At 65.9% G+C, this 14447-nt stretch overlaps 1 protein-coding gene across 1 annotated transcript; it reads right to left on the bottom strand.

Moving 5' to 3' along the window:
- Positions 1–1954: 1954 nt before the first annotated feature.
- CGN (cingulin) lies at positions 1955–11876 on the bottom strand. The gene is made up of 21 exons (XM_075724591.1): positions 11045–11876; positions 10875–10972; positions 10603–10703; positions 10297–10366; positions 9980–10075; positions 9522–9673; positions 9040–9181; positions 8745–8957; positions 8242–8390; positions 7822–7963; positions 7536–7736; positions 7082–7288; positions 6741–6998; positions 6066–6236; positions 5794–5955; positions 5167–5256; positions 3822–3905; positions 2793–2911; positions 2593–2701; positions 2305–2468; positions 1955–2229 (listed from the first exon to the last, which is right to left on the bottom strand). The coding sequence occupies exons 1-21, from the start codon at positions 11874–11876 to the stop codon at positions 2088–2090; spliced, it is 3702 nt and encodes a 1233-aa protein (XP_075580706.1). The 3' UTR covers positions 1955–2087.
- Positions 11877–14447: the final 2571 nt, after the last annotated feature.

Here is a 14447-nt window from a genome sequence, read left to right as displayed (position 1 = left end):
GCCCCCTCCGCGGGGACCACGCCCCCCTCCCCACATCCACACCTCCCTCCGCGATAACCACGCCCCCTCCGCCATAACCACGCCTCCCTCCGCGGTAACCACGCCTCCCTCCGCGGTAACCACGCCTCCCTCCGCCATCACCACACCTCCCTCCGCGGTAACCACGCCTCCTCCGCTATAACCACGCCTCCCTCCGCGGTAACCACGCCTCCCTCGCCATAACCACGCCTCCCTCCGCGGGGACCACGCCTCCTCCGCCATCACCACGCCCCCGGCCCCCTTGGCGAGCCGTGCCCAGGCCGTGCCAAAGCCGTGCCCAGGCCGTGCCAAGGCCCTGCCAAGCCACAACAAGCCCTGCCGAGCCCCACCCGAGCTCTGCTGAGCCCTCGCCAAGCCCCGCCGAGCCAAGCCAGGGCCTGCCCGGCAGCGCCGAGCGGCAGGCTGCCGCGCCGAGCCATGCCAAACCGTGCCGTGGTGCCCCGAACCGTGCCAGGCTGGTGCCCCCCAACACCTGGGGGATGTTTGGCCCCGGGGTGCCGGCCCAGCCCGGCGGGAGGTGCCGGCGGTGCCCCCATGCAGAGCGGCAGGGTCAGCGGGTGCACAGCGGGGTCAAGCCCGGTGGGTGCCACGGCCCCCTCGCCCGCGCTGGCGGGGTGGGTGTCCCTGTGCCACGCCGGGCGGCCTGGGCGTGCCGGCTGCCTCCTCTCTGCCGGGCGCTAATTGCCACATACCAGTGTGATGAGCACAGCTGGCCTCAGCCCTGCCGGCTGGGGACACGCTCCAGCCCCGTGCGGTCACCGGGGCCGAGCCGGGGCCACCTCATCCCGGGGGGGTTGGGGCAGCGGGATTTTGTGCGGGCATCGCTCTCCGGGGGCTGGCTGCCAGTGGCAGAGCCGGGGGCTGGCACACTTGGGTCACGCTCAGCTGCGGGAGCTGGCACCTCCTCCCCCTGTGCGCCCCACGGCCCCCGAGCCCCCCACCGACCGCTGCAGTGCCTGCAGGGGAAACCGAGGCACAGGGTGGGGACGGTGGTTAACCTCAGCTCCGACACGCGTGTCCGGGAGGAGCTGAGGGCAGAACCGGTTGTGCCAGCCCGGTCCAGCCGCAGCAGGGACGCCGTGGGTGCGGGGCCAGGTGCTGGGCACGCTGAGCCTCGCACAGCCCTGGGCAGCGGTGACACAGAGACGCGGCCAGCGCTGACCGGAGAGGGGACAGGGACGGCCCTGGTGTCGTCACCATGTCCATCCCTGCTGGCTCCATCCCAGTTAAATGTCACCAGGGTGCAAGAGGGGAAACTGAGGCAGCAGGGACAGGGCTGGCTGGGTCCCCAAGCGCCGTCCCAGCCCCGCGCTGGCTCGGGGACGGAGCCAGCTCGGCCCTGCTCGAGGCCACAGAGGGGAACGGCAGTAACCACCTGCCAATCAACGCAATGGTGCTAATTAGCAGTTGGCAAGACTCCCATCCTCGTTAATTAGCGATAACAAGGATTTATCTCCAGGCCAGATCCGGCGGAGCAGGGAAGGAGCTGCATTCCCCACGCCGCGCAGGAGCCTGGTGCCACAGAGCCCGATGTGCCAGAGCCTGCACCATCCCTCTGGCCCTGGATGGATGATGAGCTGCAGGCATTAAAACGCTCAATTTTATTTAAAATAGCATTTAGAGAGGGAAAAGGGCACCGGGGGAACGAAGGGAAGTTGCATATAAAAATAAACCAGGGTGGCCAGAGCCACGGGAGCCCCCAGCCCCTCCGGCCCCCCCCCATGGGAGCCTGAGCCCCTGGGGCCGAGTCCTGGACTCCAGGGCCACGGTGTCCAGCAGGACCCAGTCACCAAGGGGGACGCTGGCCGTGGGGAGCAGCTCCCCTCCTGCAAAAAGCCACGGTGCAAAGGCACCCTGAGACCCGTATGAAGACGAAGAGGGGAGACAAGAGACAGCATCCGGGGGCGTTCCCCATCCCACCACTCTTTGAGCGGCACCTTCCTTCATGTTGGTGGTAGTAGAAGAGTTTTTGCATCGAGTGGCTGCATCCATGGCCAGGCCCTCGCCCAGCTCTCGGGATACAGCTCCGCTCCAGGATAGAGCAGGCGTCAGCAGGAGCTGGCCTGGAGGTTGGCCTCGTTGAGCAGCGAGGCGATGGAGGAGGGCCCATAGGCACTGTCGAACTCCTCGTCCGAGCTGAGCTGGTCATCTTGCAGGGAAGAATCGGCAGCCGAGCGGGCAGCTTTGCGCCTGGGGATGGAGAAGAGGGGTCAGCCCTCGCCCGCGGAGGGGGCTGGGACCCACCGCCAGCCCGGCGTGTCCTACCAAGCCTCCTTCTCCAGCGTCTTGATGCGGTTCTGCAGCTGCTCATTGAGCTCGTGCTGCTCCTCCAGCTCCCGCTGCGCCTTCTTGCGGGCACCCTCCAGCCGCTCGATCTCCTCCTCCGCCTCATCCACTTGACGCTTCAGGGCCTTCACCCGCAGGCTCAGCTGGGGGGGAGACAGGGCAATTCCCACAGGATTAGGAGGGCCAGTGCGGGGCAAGCACCCAAGGGTCCCTTAGGTGGGTCCCGAAGCCGATCGGCATCTCCGAGGGCTCCCGTTCGCCACCCACCTGGTCCTTCTGGTCGCTGACGTGCTGCCGCTCGTCATCGATCTGGATGGTCAGCTCCTTCACCTTCCTCTCCAGCTTGCGGTTGGAGGACAGCAGGATGCTCTTCTCCCTACGGAGAAGCAACGGGTCGTGGACAAGCCAGGCTGGCACCCGGCGAGGGCAAAGGCACCCCCCAAGGCGGAGGTCTCCATGGCCGGTACCTCTCCTCCGCCTGCAGCTTGTCCTGCAGCTCCTCCACCCGCGCCTCCAGCTGCGAGACGTTGCTGCTGGGTTTCTGCAGCCCCTCCGAGCTGGCCAGGCGGCTCTTCAGCTCCTTGTTCTACCGGGAGGAAAAAAAAAAAACCCAAAGCCATCCCCGTCACCCCCTGCGGGGCTCCCAGCCTGGGTGGGAAAGGCTCAGAGCCTCGCTTATGTAAATCCCGGCGGTGAGTCAGGGCCCAGAAACCCTTTCCCAAGGAGGAGACGTAACGAGCCGGGTTATATAATGGCAATTAACCACGCTGGCACCAGCTGGGGCACGAGGCGAGACCGGAGGGGACAGCGACGTACTGGGGACCACCGGGTGCGAGAGCCCACCACCCTCAGATCCCCAATTTCTGCTCTTAAAACACGCTCCTTGGCCAAAAAAAAAATCCCCAAAAGCACGCCAAAACCCAGCTCCTCTCCCCATCCCGCGGAGCGGCATCGCCCCAGCCTCCTCAGCCGGGCAGCGGTTAACAATGGCGGCTGCCTCCGGGCCGGGCTGGGCCCCGCGGCGTCAGCAGTCGGAGCCCCGTGTTTTTCTTGGCAGCAGCAATTCCACGCTGGGAACAAGAACAGCTCGGGGAGCTGCGTTCCCATCGATCCGTCTCGTTAAGAGCCAGCTCGGGGTTAGGTAACGAAGGGTGCAAGCCCGGGCAGGCGGGTGGGGAGCCGCGAGGAAAGGGGGGGGATCCTGCAGGAATGCCATCCTGGGGAGACGCCAGACGGCTCCGAGGATGCTCCGAGGATACTCCGGCCAGGGATGGGGCATGGGGAGGACGGGCCGGGCCGTATCCAGAGCAGGGAGGAGGAGGGGGAAGGGTTTTACAGCAGGGAAAGCTCCTTGGGAACATGGTCCCTCTCCCAGGGATGCCCTGGAGAGGAGGGGGCCGCACCGCGGTGCTCTGCCCAGCGTCCGTCATGGCACAAGGGTCCAGCTGCCCCCACGGCCGTGGGCTGGATCCGGCCCCTCCGCGGCTCAGCCTTACCTGCCTCTCCAGCGAGACCTTGTCACACTCCAGGTCCTGCCGGCTGGAGCGTTCCTGCAGCAGCTCTGCCCGCAGCTGGTCGATCTAGGGACAGGGACATGGCACGGGTTGGTTTTGCCGCGTCCTTTGCCGCCGCGTTCGCTCGGCGGGAGATCAGGGCCGCCGCCATTTCCTCCCACGACACCGGTGCCGCAGAGCGCGGGGGGACTCAGTGCGCCCAACAGCTGCACGGTGGCTGCCCCGCGGCGCACAGCCAGCATCGGCGACACCAAAAACCCCCGACGAGAGGATTTTGGTTCCCTCCTAAATTAGTTACCGCCGTTCTGGCGAGCGGCCCAGAGACGAGGGCTGCAATTTGCCACTGGAGGATTTAAACTGGTCGGACTGGGATTCGGGGACCCGGCTGTGCTCCCGGCTCTGCCCGGCACCGCGGGGCACGGTGGCACGGCCGTGCCGGGGGCGGGAATGGGTTTCATCCACTGATGGAGCAAAACCAGAACCGCCCCAGGGGCCTCTTTCAGGCTGACCGAGGCAAAACACACAGCTTTGTGCATTATTTTAAAGTGAAGGAAATTGGAGTTTATATAAAAAAATTGCTTGAATTGTATTCAAGCAGCCCCAAAAGCCAGTAGGGCCGCTTCTGAGCGGAACCCAGCCGTGATTTCATGTGCATCCCTGCTCTGCACCTCCCGTGCTTCAGACATGTCCAGGATTCATGGGAAAAGTCTCCCCTGGATGTGCCCATTTCCCAGATGGAAAAAAAAAGGGAAAACCACCTATTTTACTGTCTCGCCGTAGCCTGAGGGGTGCGAATCCCCTTTCCAAGCCCCAGGCTGGATGCCGGTGGGGCAGGAGGGAGACGGGCTATAAGCGGAGGAGCTGCCCATCCCGGGATCCCTGTAAAACCCAGCGCCGCTGGATCCCAGGAGGCTTGGCAGGCAGCTTCCGCCCGCTCGCAGAGCTCAAACACCGGCTCCAGCTTTGAAGGTAATAAGCAGGTGGATTAAGAGGGAGGGAAGAGCCCGGAGACCAGCGTAATTTAAGCCCTAACTTCCTCCACAAACACAAGCCTCACCCTGTAATTTCAGGGGATTTTTTTTTTTTTTTTGCGTCAAGCTCGTATAATTTCCGTTTGCGCCCGAACCAGCTTTTCAGACACCGTCATCTTGATTGTATTTAGAGTGATGGAGGGGCTCCGGGCTGCTCGCTAACGACTCATTAATGGGGTTTTAACTGCGGTGACCGGTTGTAGCCAAAGACCCGAGTTATCCCGTGCTATTTTGCCGGACCTGGGGGGGCTCTGCCGCGGCACCCGCCGGGTTCGGGGCAGCACCGCCTGCCCTACCTGGTCTCTGCTCCGGTTGACCCTCTCCGTCAGCAGCTCCACTGTGGTCCTCTCCTCGTCCAGCTCTACCTCCAGGCGCTTGGACTTTTCCTGCGAGGAGATGGGACCAGAAGGGTCAGCACGGGCCTGGGGGTCCCCCCGGGCAGGGGACAGGCGGCAGGAGGGGCTCAGGCCAGCCAGGGCCAGCGAGCTTGGATGCCGGAGGAAGGGGGTTCACTCTGACGACGCTTCCAGCCCAGCAAAACCCAACTGGCCTGGCAGGCTCCGACGCAGCCCAGGAGGCAGAAGGGAGACGCTCGGATACGAGACGTGGCAGCTTAATGCTTTGCAGACCCCCGTGCACCCACCACCCCATCGGGGGAGAATAACCCGCAAAACAACAGCCTGCGGCAAGCCGAGCCGCGGGGCGATGCCGGACAGAGCCGAAACAAAGGCGGCTGTGCTGGCATTTAATAAATATTAATATTGGCAATAGCACGCCCCCCTGGTGCTGCCAGGCTGCGTAACTTCTCTTTCGCAGCGGCTGCGGGATGGAGGATGGCTGGGTGAGCTCTGCCCCTTGCTGTTAGCATACAGCACTGCAGGAACAGGGCGGGTGGTTTCGGGGTGCCGCGCAGTGCTCCCCACCTCCAGTGCCTTGACGTGCCGCGAGCGATCGTCCTGGGAGCGCTTCTTGGTCTCCATCTCCTGCTCGAGGTTGTGCAGGCGCTGGAGCAGCACCTCCTTATCCAGCACCGCACTCTCCCGCTCCGCCTGGCTGTCCTGCAGCGCTTGCTTCAGCCGGGTGACCTGCGGCGCCGAGGAAAAAGGTGTCCCCGCGTGAGACGTGTCCCCAGGCTCCCCGTGGAGGGATGGAGAGGACGGCGAGGGGACCCACAACCCGCCAGCCCTTGCCGTACCTCGTCCTGCAGCCGTCCCATGCTGAGCTGCATCTTTTCCACCTCAGCGCCCCGATCCTTGGCTTGTTTTTGGGAGTCCGTGATCTCCTTCCGCGACTTCTCCTTGAACTCCTCCAGCTGTGACTTCAGCACGGCCAGCGAGCTGTGCGACTCCTCCGTCATCTTCTCCAGCTGCGGCAGAGCAGGGACAGCTTAGGAGCTGGGGACCAGCCTACGCACCCTGTCCTGAGCTGATGGGACTCGAGGTAGGAGAAGATACCCACGGGCATGGGGCTCGGGGGGACGTTTCTGCCCTGCGGGCTCAGGACGATCCCAGCGAGGGGCGTGAGCCCTGCCAGCGCAGCCTGGATGACCCCAGACTCTGAGCAGGCACCGGGCTCTTGCAGGAGCCGCTTGGGGAAGGGCAGGGACAACATGGCCCTGGGACAGCAGGGGATGCCGATCCCTGGGGAGAGCGTGGTTTTATGGAGTCTCCCGGGACATCAGGGAGGATCAGTCCCAACTGCCTCCGCAGGGAAACCGGATGCATGCCCAAAGTCCCGGATCCCTCCCCTAACCCAGCGAGGGGAGATCTCCATCCCGTGGCACAGAGACTGGGTGTCGCGGCACACGATGCCCCATGGGACGGGGGTCCTGGGTGTGCAAGCAGCCCCGGAGGCACCCGGGCGCCCCAACCTCTCTGTTCAGCTTCTCCGTGGTGCGATCGAGCAGGCGCTTCTGCTCCTCCAGCTCGCTCTTGGCGCGCTTGAGCTGCTCCTTCTGCCGCTGCTCGTCCTGGTAGGACGTGCTCAGCTCCTGGTGGTCCTGCGTCAGCCGGGCCAGGCTCCGCTGTGCCTCCTCCAGGCGGGTCTCCAGCGACCGCTTGGCCATCAGCAGTTCCTGCTCCCGCTCCGTGGCTTCGCCCAGCGACTCCTCCATCTGCCTGCGCTCTGCCTGCAAGGAGGGGACTCTTCAAACTCCTTCCCGTGGCAGGGGAACACCTCGGGGCAGCTCAGGAACGGCCACAGCCCCGCTACCTCCAGTTTGGTGACTTTCTCCTTGAGCCGTGCCTGCGAGCCCTCCCAGTTCTCGCCCAAGCGCTCGTACTCCTGTAGCTGCGTCTCCATCCCAAGGACCTTCCTCCTCAGGTCGTCGTTCTGCTCCTGCAGCTCCTGCAGGCTGGATTCCACCATCTTCCTTGCCTGCTCCGATGCCTCCCGTGCGCTCTCCAGGGATGCCTTTGCCTGCAACGCAGCCACAGCACGGGGTGGACCTGGGGCCAGCCACTGAGCCAGGGGGCCTTGGGGGACAATTTGGGCTTGCACCCATTGGGAGGAGCCCACGGTGGGTGAATCTGGGGCTGCAGATTTGCCACATTGCCCCACGGCTGTGAGATTTGGGGCTCGTGGGAAGGTGCGAGGGCAGCCCACAGCGGGGACTGCTCCTTGGCTTGTGGCTGGGTGGGGGCAAACCCCTTTCTCCAGCGCTCACCTTGGTGGCCTCATCCCGCTCCGCCTGGAGCTGCTGCAGGTCTCTGCGGTACTGCTCCAGCTCCCCGTCGCGGCTGGATGCCTCCTCCCGCATGGTGCCCTTCAGTGCTGCCAGCTCCCGCTCCCGCTGCCGCAGCAGCTCCTCCTGGCTCTGCTTCTCCGCCGCCAGCTCCCGCTGCGCCTCCCGTGCCTGCCGCAGCTCCTGGGGTGCAGGGGACGGTGGTCGGGGACCCTCGGTGCTGGACGTGGTCCCCGGCGCCGCGAGTGCCTCCTCCCTCGTCACCCACCTTCCTGAGGGCCTCCAGCTCGGCGGGGTCCAGCGCGCTGCTCCGTGCCTGGTCCGCCTCCTCCCGGGCGGCCGCGAAGCGCTCCCGCAGCTCCCGCAGCTCCTCCTCAAACTCCTCCCGCTCCAGCTTCACCTGCAGCAGCCTGGAGAGGGGCAGGATGAGGCCACCCAAACCCGTCCCTGTGCCCCTGTGTCTCACACCCCCCTTCCCAGGTGCCAGCGTGCCCAAAGACCGGCACCCAGCTTGGCCATCACCTTCCTCCCTTTGTGCCCAGGGGAGGAGGAGGAGGAGAACCAGCCCTATCCCAGCTCCCGACCCATTTTAACAGGGTTTGGAGTAAAGATGCTGGATGGTCACAAGCAGCTGGACCTCCCCGAAAGCTGCTCGCACCTCCAGCTCAGCTGCAGTCCCGGCACTTACTCCTGCTTGGTGTTGCGGAGCTCGTCCTTGTTCTTCTGGAACATGTCCCGCCAGTGCCCCGTCTCCTCCGCGCTCTCTTCCAGCTCCCTCTGCAGGTTCCTCACCACGGCATTGATCTTCTGCTTCTCCGACTCCAGGTTGGCCCGATCCTGGATCGAAGCATTGAGCACTCGCCCGCAGAGCGGCATCCTCACGGGATGCCCCGACGATTTGGAGTTAATGCCCCCCGAGCCAGCCCAGGGAACCCCACGCAGGGACCTGGGGAGCCCCCGCACCTCTGCAAACCAGCTCCACTCACCCCCCGGCATCTCCACCCTGGGGCAGCGAGAGCCAGGGCAGAGAGATGCTCCAGTGGGGCGAGTTTGGGGCAGGACACAAACCCCATTTCCAGCTCAGGACCATTTAAAGGGGGAATTCAAGGGCACCAACTCCAAGCAAAGGCCCTCCCCAGCCACAGCCAGTGAGACCCCGTCCCTCCCCAGCAGCCCTCCTCACAGCCGGACCTGCGAGACGTCCTCCATGCTGCGCCGCAGCTGGTCCATGTCGCTCTGGCACTGCTGCCGGACGCGGTCGAGCTCCTTGTCGTGGCTGGCCACCTCCTCCTTGAGGGCTCCTTTCAGCGCCGTCAGCTCCCGCTCCCGCAGCCGCAGCTGCTCCTCCTGCCGCTGTTTGGAGCTCAGGGCTTCCTCCAGCTCCTCCCTGGTCTCCAGCAGCTCCTGGGCGAAGGGGAGAGCCTGGCTCAGTGGCGGCGAAGCGGGACAGGGGGACGCTCACGACGCGGTGCAACCCTCACCGTACCTTGTACAAGGCTTCGCCATCCGGGGACGCGCCAGAGCCCTTGCGCAGGCGGTCGAGCTTGCGTTGCATCGCCAGCAGCTGCTCCTTGCTGTTGCCCAGCCGGGTCTCCGCCTGCTCCTTGGCTGTTTTTGCCTCGCTCAGCCTGGAGAGCAGCGCGGGGCCCTTCAAAGCCTGGCAGGGACCTGCTCGTCCCTCGAGACCCCAGCAGACCCCAGACATCTGCACCCTGAAGGGCTGGGGCTGCAGCACCCGCCCGCAAGCATCTACGCCAGCGGGCACCTCATTCCGGCACGGCAAAGGGGACAGGGACAGCAGGGGCGACCGCTGCCCACCCCACGCTCCCCCAGCCCTCTCCGCATCTCCAAATGCCCCCACCGCCCTCCCACCACCCTCCGTCAGCATCCCCACACCGGGGACAGACGAACGTCCCCAGCCCCGGCGCGTTCAGCAGCGCGGCCAGAGCCCCCAGGAGCAGCTCTTACTCTTGCAAACTTCTCTGCAGCTCCTGGGTTTTCTTCTCCAGGGCCGCCCGCAGACGCTGGCTCTCCCCCTCGGCCTCCCGCAGCTGGGCTTCCAGGGCCCGAGCAGAGCCGCTCCTCCCCGGCTCCCTGGTCAGCTCCAGCTTCTGGCGGAGCTGCAGGGGAGGTGGCACCGGTTCCATCCCCTCCCGGGGGCAGAGCGGGCAGCGGCGCTCCCCAGCCCCCTCCCCAGCATCCCCCCGGCTCCAGAGGGGACAGCAAGGCCATCTGCACCCCCGGCATCCCTGAGACACCCCAGCAAGGGCGTAAAACAGACCAGGAGAAAATTTGGTCTTGCCTGGGCACCCAAGCCCCAGCGAAGGGGGCTCAGAGCAGGGACCCATTGCGCTTCCCCCCCTCCAGGGATATAACCTGCCATCCCACGTGCCCCCCAGACCCCCTAACCTTCTGCCTGCCTTCACCTTGGCCTCCTCATCGAGCTTCTCCTGCAGCTCCTCCACCTTCCTGGCCAGCTCTCTGTGCTGGGGCTGGGAACACGCCGTGTCCTTGGCAGGCACCTGGAGAGATTCCCTGGGCTCACTCGATGGCTCTGGGGCACCGCAACCCCCCTGGGGCCACGGCTTGGTCCCCAGCCACCGCCTGTCAGCCGCGTGCTGCCGGAATCCCCTCCCCGGCATGCCGGGACACGGTGCCAGGAAGACAGGAGCTCCTGGGGGGGCTTGGGGACCGGTCTCCCCGCCAAGCAGGGAGGAGCAGCACCGGGACGGCCACGACTCACCGCCAGCTCCTGCATCTTCTCAAGCAGCCGGGCAGTTTTCCTCTTTAGGGAGATTTCGCTCTCACTGCTCCTGAGGGTGTCAGAGTGGGGGAAGTGTTTGGGGACAGGGGGAACAGAGGGGAGGGACGGCCGAGCGGGAACACCCCCAGCACTTTGCCGCTCGGTCCCCCAAATCCTGAGCACCCGCTGGCTACAGGGGCATCCCCGCTCCCAAACCACCCCGCAGCATCCCAGCCACAGCCACCGGTGCTTCAGGAAAGGGGCAGGGAGCGATGGGGGCACTGGGGAGGGCTTTGGGGGGCTCACCCCTCCTTCAGGATGCCGTAGATGAGCTCCCTGGGGTGCTCGCTGCTGCCGGGCTGGGCAACCTCCCGCTGGTCACGCAGCAGGTCCGGGGTGGATTTGAGCTGCTGTGAGGGATAAAAAAGCTCAGCTCTGGCAAGGACACGAGTCCCACCGCCACCACCCTCCAGGTCCCGCTGCTCCAGAGGATGCCACTGCTCGCCCTGGTGCCGGTGCCCCCTCGGTTAAGGGGGTTTTGACCCCTGTAGTCCCAGCAGGATCCGGTCCCCCGGTACCTGCAGCTCTGCCCGGGCTTTGCTCTGCAGCCGCTCGGTCACGGGCTCTTCCCCGCCCCGGTTTGTCCGTTGGCTCCTCGTCCCCCCGTCCTCCATCCCTCCGGCTCCGCTCGGGCGGCTCAGACCGCTGGCGGGCCCTGAGGGCTGGGGGCGAACACTGCCGGCCCGACGCTGGGCACTGCTCAACTCCCCAGCATCCGGCACGTCGCGGTGGGAGACGCGGCCGTCCAGGCTCTGTGAGCGTTTCCTCTCCTCCGAGGGGATCCGGCCCCTCCTGGCTGCCCGGCCTCGCTGCTGCAGCTTGCCGTCGAATTTGCTGATGAGCGAATCCACCGAGGAGAGGGGTTTGGTGTCCACGTCGCTGCCGCCGGCATCCACCGTGGCCTCCGTGTCCGAGCAGGGGTCCTTGGCCCTGGCCCTCAAGCTGGAGGCTTTGCTCCGCTCCGGCGCGATGTTCAGCATGCTGCTGCTTTTGCCGCCGGCCAGAGCCCGGTGCTGCCGGCTGCCGCTGGCCCAGGGAGCGCCAGCGGCAAAGGGCTCATCCGCAGCGGCACCGAGCAGATCCCCATGGGACTGTGCCCTCCGCAGCTCCTCTCTGAGCGGCTGCTTGCCCGCCAGAGGTTTGGGCTCGTGCCGGGAGGTCTCCGAAACCCCACTCGCCTCCTCGTCTGAGGTGCTGTGGGACGAGCCGTGCCGGGGCTGCCGCCCAGTGTAGGGGTTTTCCGGCAGGTCCGAGTCAGAGCTGACGGAGTCAGAGGGCCGGGGGCCAGCTGGGGGGGTCGGGTAGGAGCCCTCGCTCTTGATCTGCACCCCGAAGGAGTCGCCGCCCTTCTCGCCGCTGTTGAGGACGACGAAGGGCTGCCCGGCGATGCCCTGCACCCGCACGGCCACCCCGTAGGAGCCGGGCTTGCCCCGCGCCTTGGGGGGTCTCCGGGGCTCCTGCAGGTCGTTGATGAAGCGGATCTGGACACCGTAGTCCACGGGGTTCTGCTTCTCTGCCATCGCCGCGCTCGCTGGCCACTCCATCCCCGGGGCTCAGCACCGCGGTCCTGGGGGAGGGAAAAGAGGGGGCAGAGTCATCCTCAGATCGGAGACGATGCGCGGCGAGGGTCCGGCAGCGCTTTTCCGTGAGGAAGGGAGCAGAGGACACCCAGCGCCAGCACTGCAGCGTCCCCAGGACAGGACGGGGACGAGACTTGCTACGCCGGCACCAGCATCACCCGGCTGCTCCTGGGGGGATGCTGGGGAGGGCAGGGAGAGCAAAGCGGCGCAGCATCGGCAGCCGGACCCTCACCGCGCCTCCTGCCGCTTGCCCTTGGCGGCAGGACCCCGGGGATGCGGAGGGGAGGCAGAGATCCCGGCCGGGCTCCGCAGCTGGGCTCTGCTCCCGCTGCCTCCCAGACGCCTGCGGAACGCCGCAGCCTTGCTGCAGCCAGAGCTCCGGCGTCCCTCAGCATCACCCCCAGCGCCCGCTGTCCCCGTGGCCGGGGCAGCCGCCCGGGTCCTGTGGGGAGGGGACAGATATGAGCAGTGACATATTGGGAACAGCGTGATGCAACCCTCCCCCTCGGTCGGGGCGGCACCCCGGGCGATGCCGGCTGGCAGGAGCGGAGGACACGGCGGGGGCTGAGCTCCCCTATAGGCACCTGGGGGGTTTAAGTGATGGAAAAGCCCCAAATCAGCCCCTGAGCCCCACAGCATCGTGTTCACACCCCCCCAGAGCACCGGGAGCAGCAGCTCCTTCCTCCGCTGTACATAAACTGGATGCTGGGAGCGATGCAAGGTGCCGAGCGCTCAGCTTGCACCCGCGTCCCCGGGAGACCCCGGAACACAAGGGGACCCTGAGCCAGGCAGGGGGATGCTTAAACACATCCTGCACGTGGAGAAAAACAAAAAAGCAAATCCAAAACCCCATGCTTTCAGCTCAGGTCCACCCATCGCCCCCAATGCTGCCCCAGCCCGGAGCGGGCAGCAGGCAGGGATGGAGCACGGATGCGGATGGCGCAGCGGGATGCCCGGCACAGTGGGATGCCCAGTACAGCGGGATGCCCGGCGCAGCGGGGCTCTCCTACGTCCTCGCATGAACCCCGAGCTCACACATCTCCCGTGCCCTCCCCGGGGAAGGAGCCGGAGCCAGAACCCCGCTGCCGTGGGACCCAGCTTTCTACAGAGACGAAAGGCACCGAAGATCCGGGCCTGGAGCAGCAGCGTGGGCCGGAGGCAGCAGCAGGTGCTGCGCAGACCCCGCCGGGCAGCGCCAGGAAGGACCAAGCCGTTTGCTTCCCTGGCCCTGCCAGCTCCCCACCGCCGCCGTCTGCTCCCGTCCCCCGGCCAAACCCGGCAGGGGCGGCTCCTGTGGCTCCTCTGGAGTCACGTTTTGTTTTGCTGGAGTCACGAGGAGCCCTTCGGGTCTCCTGCATCCCTCCCCAGAGCCAGCAGCGAGGGCAGCAACCAGGAGCCACAGGCAGCAGGAGGCAAGGGATCGGCTACTTATTCTGCAGGCAAAGGAGCACAGGAGCCGGCACAGGCGATGGGAGAAGAGCCCCCGTCTCATGATCTCGTTATCCCTGCATGGCATAGAGCTAACGAGATCAGCAACAGACACCAGCCTCCATAAACGCTCCCCGAGCCCGGAGCCTGCAGCCAGAGCCCCTCAAGCAAATCCCATCAGTCCCGTCCCGCCGGGCGCAGCAGCGTCCCCTCCAAGCTGTGGGGACGGGGGCTCTGGGAGGGGGAGCACAGCCACCAACCTGCAGTGGCGAACCGAGGAGGGGGAACCAGCTTCGGCAGCAAAATTCAGCGAGTTTTCCACGGCTGCCAGCGTCCAAAGTGCAGCCGGTGACGAGGCACAGCCCGGGCAGGGAGAGGGCTCGGCCCCGACTGCTGTCAGGGTGGGAAGCGCAAATCCCGGGCGCAGCACCCGCCTTGGGCAGACCTTTGGATGGGTGGCAAGGAGCGGTGCGGCATCGTGGCAGCACGGCACCATCCCGCAGCGTTGCCAGCGGGGCAGGAGCTTGTAGAGCAACGCTCCGGCTGTGCCAGCATCACCGCCACCGGCAAAGGATGCGGCTCTGCCCCACCGCCCGCCCCCGCACAAGCGGGAACCAGGTGGCGGATAACCGCAGGGTCGGATGCGGCTGGGGATGTCGCTGGGCTCAAACCCAGCTGGCACAGGACTGGACTGGGGAAAGAAGCATTTGCTCTTTCCAAGGGAGCACCAGCTCTTGAGATGCATGGCTTCGCTCCTGGCTTTGGGGGGCTCCGGTGGCACGAGCCGGGCATTTGGGGAGCCGGGAGGAAGCAGGTGAGCCAGGCCCGGCTGGTAATCTCCCAGGAATGCCTCCCTCCTCCTGGAAGGGCTCCAGCTCACAGATAAGGGGCTGGAGCTGGATTGCATTCCTGTGTGGGAGAGCAACACCCAGCCCCAGGCTGGAAACACAGCCCCAGGAGGAGATTTCACTGGAAACCACAGGGAAGGAGCCTGGAAGCAGGAGGGATGGAGAATCAGGGCTAAAAATAGGCTCGTTATTGTCCCCAGGGCGTGCGTTGTGCTCCAACGCACCTTAACCCTGC

Source organism: Pelecanus crispus, chromosome 22, assembly GCF_030463565.1.
Source record: "Pelecanus crispus isolate bPelCri1 chromosome 22, bPelCri1.pri, whole genome shotgun sequence".
NCBI lineage: Eukaryota > Metazoa > Chordata > Aves > Pelecaniformes > Pelecanidae > Pelecanus > Pelecanus crispus.
Note: the sequence above shows the minus strand (reverse complement) of the source record. Positions and strands in the feature narration are given on the sequence as shown.